This window comes from Oncorhynchus nerka, linkage group LG13 (assembly GCF_034236695.1).
Source record: "Oncorhynchus nerka isolate Pitt River linkage group LG13, Oner_Uvic_2.0, whole genome shotgun sequence".
Classification (NCBI taxonomy): Eukaryota; Metazoa; Chordata; class Actinopteri; order Salmoniformes; family Salmonidae; genus Oncorhynchus; species Oncorhynchus nerka.
In genome coordinates this window covers 98,215,574-98,226,581 of record NC_088408.1, presented here as the reverse complement: position 1 = coordinate 98,226,581, position 11,008 = coordinate 98,215,574, and the positions used below count along the sequence as shown (strand labels likewise).

General features: G+C 41.8%; 1 protein-coding gene and 1 long non-coding RNA gene across 3 annotated transcripts in view; both read right to left on the bottom strand.

Moving 5' to 3' along the window:
- Nucleotides 1–289: 289 nt before the first annotated feature.
- On the bottom strand, nt 290–1,158 carry LOC135574755 (uncharacterized). Its single transcript, XR_010465651.1, has 2 exons — nt 825–1,158; nt 290–771 (listed from the first exon to the last, which is right to left on the bottom strand). It is a non-coding gene; the product is annotated as an uncharacterized LOC135574755 (long non-coding RNA).
- A 1,103-nt stretch (nt 1,159–2,261) lies between these two features.
- The window catches only part of LOC115119613 (uncharacterized), a 29,637-nt gene continuing 20,890 nt past the window's right edge, over nt 2,262–11,008 (bottom strand). For both annotated transcript variants that reach the window (XM_029648462.2, XM_029648463.2), the window contains exons 12-19: nt 9,685–10,116; nt 9,165–9,416; nt 8,793–9,047; nt 7,147–7,392; nt 6,734–7,030; nt 6,302–6,562; nt 5,010–5,090; nt 2,262–4,832 (exon numbers count right to left, since the gene is read on the bottom strand). In XM_029648462.2, the coding sequence (XP_029504322.2) occupies nt 4,781–4,832; nt 5,010–5,090; nt 6,302–6,562; nt 6,734–7,030; nt 7,147–7,392; nt 8,793–9,047; nt 9,165–9,416; nt 9,685–10,116 (1,876 nt within the window). In that variant the 3' untranslated portion in view covers nt 2,262–4,780. The remainder of the gene's footprint in view (nt 4,833–5,009; nt 5,091–6,301; nt 6,563–6,733; nt 7,031–7,146; nt 7,393–8,792; nt 9,048–9,164; nt 9,417–9,684; nt 10,117–11,008) is intronic.

Below are 11,008 nucleotides of genomic sequence, written 5' to 3'. Positions count from 1 at the left end.
CAAATATATGGCAGTATTCTAAGTATTAAGTACAGTTAATAGTTCTAAAATGCTGGGTATTTTTTGGGGGCGGGGCAAAGGCAAAGACAAAACAGATTTAGTTTGAATTGTATTGACTTTTTGATGTTACACTGAAATCAAAAACTTGTAAACTTATATAGCATCCAGAATAAAAAAAAAAAATATATATATTGTCTGTAAAAATCTGCTTAATAGTGTACCCTCTTTTTCCCATATAGAAGCAGGATACACCTTGGGTGCATTCATTAATTCACTCTGACTACTGCAATTTCAGAGTACTCGTCTGAGTGTTTTTTTTAAACATTTATTTAACTAGGCAAGTTAGTTAAGAACACATTCTTATTTTCAATAACTGCCTAGGAACAGGTGGGTTAACTGCCTTGTTCAGGAGCAGAACAACATATGTTTTACCTTGTCAGCTCATGGATTCGATCTTGCAACCTTTCAGTTACAAGTCCAACGCTTTAACCACTAGGCTACCTGCCACCTCTAACCACTAGGCTACCTGCCACCTCTAACCACTAGGCTACCTGCCACCTCTAACCACTAGGCTACCTCTAACCACTAGGCTACCTGCCACCTCTAACCACTAGGCTACCTGCCACCTCTAACCACTAGGCTACCTGCCACCTCTAACCACTAGGCTACCTGCCACCACTCTAACCACTAGGCTACCTGCCACCTCTAACCACTAGGCTACCTGCCACCTCTAACCACTAGGCTACCTGCCACCTCTAACCACTAGGCTACCTGGCTACACCTCTAACCACTAGGCTACCTGCCACCTCTAACCACTAGGCTACCTGCCACCTCTAACCACTAGGCTACCTGCCACCTCTAACCACTAGGCTACCTGCCACCTCTAACCACTAGGCTACCTGCCACCTCTAACCACTAGGCTACCTGCCACCTCTAACCACTAGGCTACCTGCCACCTCTAACCACTAGGCTACCTGCCACCTCTAACCACTAGGCTACCTGCCACCTCTAACCACTAGGCTACCTGCCACCTCTAACCACTAGGCTACCTGCCACCTCTACACTCTAACCACTAGGCTACCTGCCACCCGAGTGTCCACCCAGAGTGCAGAATAAATGAAGAATTTACAAACACACAAACAGCCATGGACTATGACTGGTGTCCACCCAGAGTGCAGAATAAATGAAGAATTTACAAACACACAAACAGCCATGGACTATGACTGGTGTCGGTAAAGGTAAGCAAAAATATATATATATTTGTTGTTAGCAGTACAGTGACCAACGCTCTAAAAGTCACATACACGTTTTTATCAGATGTTATTGCGAGTGCAGCAAAATCCTTGTGTTTCTAGCTCCAGCAGTGCAGTAATATCTAACAAGTAATATCTAACAGTTTCACAACATATACCCAAAATACATGTAAATCTAAGTAAGGAATCGATTAAGAATATATATATACACTACCGTTCAAAAGTTTGGGGTCACTTAGAAATGTCCATGTTTTTGAAAGAAAAACACTTTGTCCATTAAAATAACATCAAATTGTTGTAAATGACAAGTGTAGCTGGAAACAGATTTTTTATGGAATATCTACATAGGCGTACAGAGACCCATTATCAGAAACCATCACTCCTGTGTTTCAATGGCACGTTGTGTTAGATAATCCAAGTTTTTCATTTTAAAAAGGCTAATTGATCATTAGAAAACCTTTTTGAAATGATGTTAGCTCAGCTGAAAACTGTTGTTCAGATTAAAGAAGCAATAAAACTAGCCTTCTTTAGACTAGTTGAGTATCTGGAGCATCAGCATTTGTGGGTTCAATTACAGGCTCAAAATGGCCAGAAACAAAGAACTTTCTTCTGAAACTCGTCAGTCTATTCTTGTTCTGAGAAATGAAAGCTATTCCATGCGAGAAGTTGCCAAGAAACTGAAGATCTGGTACAACGCTGTGTACTACTCCCTTCACAGAACAGTGCAAACAGTCTCTAACTAGAATAGAAAGAGTGGGAGGCCCCGGTGCACAACAGAGCAAGAGGACAAGTACATTAGCGTATCTAGTTTGAGAAACAGACGCGTCAAAAGTCCTCAACTGGCTTCTTCATTAAATAGTACCCACAAAACACCAGTCTCAACGTCAACAGTGAAAGGGGCGACTCCGGGATGCTGGACTTCTAGGCAGAGTTGCAAAGAATCTCAAGGCCATCAGACTGTTAAAACAGCCACCACTAACACAGAGAGGATACTATCTACATACAGACTTGAAATCATTGGCCACTTTAATAAATGGATTACTAGTCACTTTAATAATGTTTACATATCTTTCATTTCTCATCTCATATGTATATACTGTATTTTATACCATCTATTGAGTCTTGCGTATGCCGTTCGGTCATTGCTCATCCATTTATATGTATATATTCTTATTCTGTTCCTTTACTTAGATTTGTGTGCAGTTGTATTAGCATACCTACTCAAAGTTTTAGAATACCAACTCATTCAAGGGTTTTTCTTTATTTTGACTATTTTCTAGTCAAAATAAAGAAAAACCCTTGAATGAGTAGTTATTCTAAAACTTTTGATCGGTAGTTTGTATTTCCTGATAAAAATGTTTTTTTTTACATAAAATAAAATAATATTAGCAGATGTTATTGCGAAATGCTTGTGCTTCTAGTTCCGACAGTGCAGCAATATCTAACAGCTAATAATAGTGAAGACATCAAAACTATGAAATAACAGATATGGAGTCATGTAGTAACCAAAAAAAAAGTGTTAAACAAATCAACATATATTTTATAATTAAGATTTTTCAAATAGCCACCCTTTGCCTTGATGACAGCTTTGCACACTCTTGTCATTCTCTCAACCAGCTTCATGAGGTTGTCACCTGGAATGCATTTCAATTAACAGGTGAGCCTTCTAAAAAGTTAATTTGTGGAATTTCGTTCCTTCTTAGTGCGTTTGAGCCAATCAGTTGTCTTGTGACAAGGTAGGGGTGGTATTGTCACGTCCAGACCTTAGTTCCTTTTTTATGTCTCCGTTTTAGTTTGGTCAGGGCGTGAGTTAGGGTGGGCATTCTGTTTTGTTCTGTTATATTTCTAGGTGTTTGACCTGGTATGGTTCCCAATCAGAGGCAGCTGTCAATCGTTGTCTCTGATTGAGAACCACACTTAGGCAGCCTGTTTTCCCACTATGGGTTGTGGTGGGTGGTTGTTTTCCATTTCAGTGTTTGCACCATATGGGACTGTTTCGGTTTTCATTTATTCTCTTGTTCTTTTTGTATTTAGTGTTCAGTTAATTAAAAGGAAATATGAACATGTACCACGCTGCACCTTGGTCCTCACCTTCTTCCACCAACAGCCTTTACAGGTATACAGAAGACAGGCCTATTTGGTAAAAGACCAAGTCCATATTATGGCAAGAACAGCTCAAGTAAGCAAAGACAAACGACAGTCCATCATTACTTTAAGACACGAAGGTCAGTCAATACGGAAAATGTCAAGAACTTTTAAAGTTTCTTCAAGTGCAGTCACAAAAACCATCAAGCGCCATGATGAAACTGGCTCTCATGAGGACCGCCACAGGAAAAGAAGACCCAGAGTTACCTCTGCTGCAGAGGATAAGTTCATTAGAGTTACCAGCCTCAGAAATTGTATCCCAAATCAATTATTCACAGAGTTCAGGTAACAGACACATCTCAACATCAACTGTTCTGAGGAGACTGCGTGAATCAGGCCTTCATGGTCGAATTGCTGCAAAGAAACCACTACTAAAGGACACCAATAAGCAGAAGAGACTTGCATGGGCCAAGAAACACGAGCAATGGACATTAGACTGGTGGAACTCTGTCCTTTGGTCTAGAGTTCAAATGTGAGATTCTTGGTTCCAACCGCCGTGTCTTTGTGAGACGCGGTGTGGGTGAACGGATGATCTCCGCATGTGTGGTTCCCACCATGAAGCAAGGAGGAGGAGGCGTGTTGGTGCAGAGGTGTTTTGCTGGTGACACTGTCTGTGATTTATTTAGAATTGAAGGCACTCTTTACCAGTATGGCTACCACAGCATTCTGCAGCGATACGCCATCCCATCTTGTTTGGGCTTAGTGGGACTATCGTTTGTTTTTCAACAGGATAATGACCCAATACACCTCCAGGCTGTGTAAGGGATATTTTACCAAGAAGGAGAGAGATGGGGAGTGCTGCATCAGAAGACCTGGCCACACTCACCCGACCTCAACTGAGATGGTTTGGGATGAGTCGGACCTCAGAGTGAAGGGAAAGCATCCAACAAGTGCTCAGCATATGAGGGAACTACTTCAAGATTGTTGGAAAAGCATTCCAGGTGAAGCTGGTTGAGAGAATGCCAAGAGTGCGCGAAGCTGTCATCAAGGCAAATTGTGGCCATTTGAAGAATCTCAAATATATTTTGATTTGTTTAACACTTTTTTGGTTACTACATGATTCCATATGTGCCATTTCATAGTTTTGATGTCTTCACTATTATTCTACAATGTAGGAAATAGTAAAAAAATAAAACCTTGAATGAGTAGGTGTTCTAACATAGTATATGACATAGTATACATTTTTGGGGACCCATTTTGTCTCCTGGGCACTACTTTCAGAACAACTCACTAAAAAGTAGGCAAATCTTTTGGGAAAGTCTCTTTACATAGCTCTCAATAATAAAAATGCCCTCCAACATTTTATGAATATTGGTATGAATGACAATTTTCCCCACAAACGTGTGTGTGTGCAAGATTACATGGAGAACGATTCTGTCATCTTAACGATGCCGACTGGAACATGGTTTGGCTTTCATCCTGTTGTTTGTGAGCCTGTAAAAATAAAAATACTGCATATTACAAAAACAGAGTAGCCTACCACGCTGTTAAATGTTAAATCACCTTAAAAACACATTGTTCTCACTTCCCAATCATGAATTAAGAAAAAAGAATTCTAATGGAGAAAGATTTACACAGAGGACATACAGTGTGCAAACAATCACAACTCACCAAACTGTGTGGCCTTTGCTGGTGGAGACAGCTTTCAGTATTTTCTTACTCAAACAGTTGGAAATTGCATTATGACTTAGACTAAGAGAGAGAGAAAGGAAGGAGAGAGAAAGGAAGGAGAGAGAAAGGAAGGAGAGAGAAAGGAAGGAGAGAGAAAGGAAGGAGAGAGAAAGAGAACGAGAGAGAGAGAGCGAGAAGGAGAGAGAAAAAGGGGGGGGATAATTTCATTAAGTACAGGGAATATATTGCATAATCATTTCTTTACATACAGTAGCGTAGTACTAGTAAGCAACAGAACAGGTCTTCATTAGGGAAGGAGAACTACTAAGCCCTAGCAGCATGTGCATAGTGAATTAGCAACAGAACAGGTCTTCATTAGGGAAGGAGAACTACTAAGCCCTAGCAGCATGTGCATAGTGAATTAGCAACAGAACAGGTCTTCATTAGGGAAGGAGAACTACTAAGCCCTAGCAGCATGTGCATAGTGAATTAGCAACAGAACAGGTCTTCATTAGGGAAGGAGAACTACTAAGCCCTAGCAGCATGTGCATAGTGAATTAGCAACAGAACAGGTCTTCATTAGGGAAGGAGAACTACTAAGCCCTAGCAGCATGTGCATAGTGAATTAGCAACAGAGCGTGTCTTCATTAGGGAAGGAGAACTACTAAGCCCTAGCAGCATGTGCATAGTGAATTAGCAACAGAACAGATCTTCATTAGGGAAGGAGAACTACTAAGCCCTAGCAGCATGTGCATAGTGAATTAGCAACAGAACAGGTCTTCATTAGGGAAGGAGAACTACTAAGCCCTAGCAGCATGTGCATAGTGAATTAGCAACAGAACAGGTCTTCATTAGGGAAGGAGAACTACTAAGCCCTAGCAGCATGTGCATAGTGAATTAGCAACAGAACATGTCTTCATTAGGGAAGGAGAACTACTAAGCCCTAGCAGCATGTGCATAGTGAATTAGCAACAGAACAGGTCTTCATTAGGGAAGGAGAACTACTAAGCCCTAGCAGCATGTGCATAGTGAATTAGCAACAGAGTCTTTTTGGATGCGCCACATTATGCTGATGATTGGAGCAAATAACATTTTCTTAAAAGATGCACAAGCAGTGAGTGCAATGTTGTGTTTTTATAAAATGTTAAAACCACATTCGCATTGTAATCTTTTATATACCAAACATCACAATCTATTGACGTTCCCAAAATATATGCTTTAAAAAAAAATGTAAACTAGTAATGTGTATTTTCTTGAGTTTGATTTTCATTATGATCTTCAAAAACACTCACTCCAGAACTTGGACTTTGTGCAGGTGTGCGAGCAGAGGCTGTAGGTGGTGGTCTGTGAGTTGGCAGCGGCTGAGGTCCAGTTCTGATAGCCCCTTTGAATACTCCAGAACCAGGGCCAGAGAACTACAGGCCTGCCGATCCAGCATGGTCTCACTGAGGTCCATCTCCCCGCCCAGGGCTCTGACCAGGGATCCTGCATGATGCACTGCATTATTCTTGTTACAAGTTTGTACAAGTTGAACCAATATGGCTTTACTGGGGCTGAGTCAGAGAGAAACGAGAGAGACAAGGTCAGCCAGTTTAGATGGAGAGATGCAACGTTTTTTGAAAAGGCAAAATGTCATTCATAACCAAGCCTGTAAAGCTAAAGTCTGCGATTCTAAAAACAACAAATTAGCCTGGACTGATCTATTGAACAGATGTGTCTCTAACCTGAGATTAACTCTGCGTGGGATTTTCAGCAGCAGCTTCCCGAGTGCTCTGTCTGAAATCTCACAATCGCTTAGGATCAGCTCTGTGACGTAACGGCTCTGCTTCAGGACTCTGGCGATGACCTTGCAGTCAGCAGAGGTCAGACACAGATGCTTCCCCTGGTCCTTTGTTGACAGGTCCACAGAGGAGGAGAAGTCCAATCTGTGCTGCAGAGCCCCAAGCAGGGCTGTTGCCCCTGGCTGGATCTTTGAGGCAGAGTAACAGTGGAGGAACAACAGCAGCAGATTCCTCTCAACACTGCATCATGGGAAACAAGTCAATGCTCTTTTAAAATGACGGTTCTTAACACCAAAACCAATGTATTTAGTTTCTTAAGATAAACTAGGATATAAAAGGTGTCAAACAGGAAATACCTCTTTAAAATAATCCTGCCCAGAAAGGGACGAAGATCTGTGATGTTTCTCTCTGAAATCCTGTTCTCTCTGAGATTCACAGTGATGTGTTGGTTTGAATACTGCAGCAGAGAAAGAAGCACTTCCCAGTCCAGCCTGCAAGAGGTCAGGTCTCCACCAACTTTCTTTAAGAATGAATGAGTCAGGTCCTTGTCCCGAGCTTCATGCACAACTACAGCCAGCTGCTGAAGAGTGTCTGGACACAGTCTGTCAGGTGAGAACATACATTTTTGTATTTTTCTAGTGATAGGTGAAAAATCGCCTTTTTAATTGAATGATTTGAATATTCCGCCCTGAAACATATAATTGTATGGAATTGATTAGAATGTATAAAATCATAATCAATACATGTGTAGTCCTAGTCAGGATTAGGGTAAAACAATATGCCTTTATGGTATTTTAAAACACAGACTGAGCTCGGTGCCGACCTGACTAGAGATTTGGGAGAGAACGGGGAGTACGTCTCAAGGACAAGGTCACTATCTCTGTCGGCTGGGAAGTGAGACAGACAGTGTGCGTAGCAGGACATGTGTGCGCGTCTGTGTGTGTGCGTATGGCTGTGTGTGCGTATGGCTGTGTGTGTGTGCGTATGGCTGTGTGTGTGTGTGTGCGTATGGCTGTGTGTGTGTGCGTATGGCTGTGTGTGTGTGCGTATGGCTGTGTGTGTGCGTATGGCTGTGTGTGCATATGGCTGTGTCTGTGTGTGTGTGCGTATGGAATTGATTTGTATTCTGTGTTTTGTAAACTGCGTATGGCTGTGACTGTCTTACAAACCTCTGTTGTGTGTGTGTGTTGAGAAGTCAGTATAATGAATTGATTTGTATTCTTGACTTCAGAACCTCTGTTGGTTATTGATTGATAAACTGTACAAACCTCTGGGATTGGTCATATTGATTGCTGAGTCCAAACCTCTGACTAATTATTATTATACCCATGGTCTTACAAACCTCTGGGATTGGTCAGAGCTATTGATTGATTATTATTATACCCATGGTCTTACAAACCTCTGGGATTGGTCAGAGCTATTGATTGATTATTATTATACCCATGGTCTTACAAACCTCTGGGATTGGTCAGAGCTATTGATTGATTATTATTATACCCATGGTCTTACAAACCTCTGGGATTGGTCAGAGCTATTGATTGATTATTATTATACCCATGGTCTTACAAACCTCTGGGATTGGTCAGAGCTATTGATTGATTATTATTATACCCATGGTCTTACAAACCTCGGGGATTGGTCAGAGCTATTGATTGATTATTATTATACCCATGGTCTTACAAACCTCTGGGATTGGTCAGAGCTATTGATTGATTGTTATTATCATTGGGATTGGAAATTATCTTATCAACTAGGCAAGTCAGTTAAGAACAAATTCTTATTTACAATGACGGCCTAGGAACAGTGGGTTAACTGCCTTGTTCAGAGGGCAGAACGACAGACTTTTACCTCGTCAGCTCGGGGATTCGATCTAGCAACCTTTCGGTTACAGGCCCAACGCTCTAAACCACTAGGCTACCTGCCGCCCCACATGCACACATACAAATCGTAAAACATAAACCTTTCACCAGACTACAGCAATAACGGTCTTCTGCAGACTCACTTGAGTTTCAGAGGTCCCCGGTGACCCAGCAACAGGATGAGAGAGTGACCGTGGATAGTACACTTCGTCAGGTCCAGACGCTGCACAGTCCAGACTCTCAGCAGGGACGCCACACTACTCAGGACCCTAGAAAGCACGTCCTCCGATAGTTGTGAGTTCTCAATAACCAGCGAAATCTCCTCAACTCCCATTGGAGCAGTGACTCTACCAGTCGCAAGCAGTCTGGTCAGTTTCACTGTCATGATCTCATTTAGTCTGAAAATTGTAATAAAAAAATAAAAAAAAACTGTGATTATCAATGAAAACTTGAGAGGGAAAAATCAATTAAATGTATAGATTTGTGTTTGTTGAAGTATTGATACATTTGCATACATGAGGTTGTGTAGCTGCAACGGATGTCTGAAGAGAATCGAAGCTCCTCGGAGAGAAATCTTGCTGGGTGTGAGACAGAGTTTCACTCCTGAGGTACAGAGGGCCAAGATTCTCCCCACAGAAGTGCAGGTTTGCCTGGGTAACTCTCCTCCCAATGACAGGGTAAAGCCATGCGCTTGGAAGAGAGCGGCAAACTGCTCCGCCTGCTCTCTATTTTTCCGTAGGAAGCACACAAGACTGTTGTCGTTAAAACTGAAAAACACAAAATAAACAATATTAAAACATGTTGAAAGCTGGAAGCAAAGATGTTAAGTTTTGTTGCACACAATATACATTTTTGTACTTCAGGCGAATTGAAATAATCACTCGTCTGTCTTGATGATGTGTATTGCTACAGATATTCCCTGGGCACTACTTTCATTAAACAGTGCATCGTTTTATGATAATTTCACTGATTGTGTGTGTCGTTTTATTATCGATGTTTATTTGTAGATACCAGTGTTTGAGGTAGATAACTCACCTCAGCTGTGAGACGTAGGGCAGACACTGAAGGAAACTCCTCACTTCACTTTCTTTATCTGACCAACATTTCACCTGCATTGGCCTTTTCACTGGTTGGAGTTTCAGAACGTCGAGGAAGACGGAGACCTTTCTACTAGCCAGATTCACGTACCAGACTGCTGGAGCCGACTGGTAAACTGGCCGAAGTAATGGAACGAGACTCCTGCCCTTTTTAATCCCAGATGCCGTTGCACACGAATAAAGATCCAGAAGGAAGTGACATTGATCTGAAGGATGAACATCTTCATTGAATGGGAAGGAGCTGTAGCTCCATACCAGGGATAGGAACTTCGACCAATTCCAGCCTGTCCTTGCATCGTGGTCTGCTACTGCGACACTCAGATTGAGCACAAACTGGATAACGCCTGCGTTGTTGTTGTTGTTCACAAACCTCATTTTAAGCAAAGAAACACATTTTAATATCATTACCCAGTGTTCAAAAAACAGATTCAATCCATTTTGTTCCCACGTCATTTTAACCAACAAAAATATATGTGATTAAATCAACACGGGAAACTGATTAGATTTGCAGAAAGTCATCTATCTACGTAAGGTATATCATTTTTTATTATTATTATTTTAAATCACTCAACTTTTAACCCAAATCCAATGACATTTAGTTAGTTGACAACTCAACCAAATGTAAATTAAAAATAGGATGTTAGAACTGTGATTTATTGGCAAATGTTTATTAGGCCATTTAAAAACACTGATAAACATTTTTATATCACTAAATAAATCCCTAACTCATTAATACATTCTTACATCCGGGAACAAATAGAAATGATATGATTGTGAGACATTTCGTCAGGTAAGGCATTTCAGATGTATACTACTCAGCCACCAGGGGGAGACTCGTCGAGGCCTGGCGATGTCTCCATCTGCTGGACGTGCCAGGTCTCGACGGGCTCTCCGGCCAGAACTAATTGGGGCTGATTGAGAGTTCGTGAGTAATCAAGGGCTGATTGCTCACCAGCCGTGCGAGGCCCATAAAGCTGCCAGAAGGGCAGCACACAGGCGAGAGGAAAGGACTCCCGTATAGTTGGGGGACGCTTGCAGAGGTATGAGGAGGGAGTTAAGTTTTTTTGTGCCCGACAGGATATAGCAAGACCTGGAGCCCAGAAGACGGTGTCCCGGAGAGGGTCTCACGGGGGAGACCTAATCCTTTTCTTTTTTTGATTTATTATTTAAATAAAACACCCTTGAAACCGAGCTAATCCTACTCTGTCCGTGTCTGATCTGTGTCAACGTCGACCAAAACCCCCTGGTCTGCCACAGGGAGT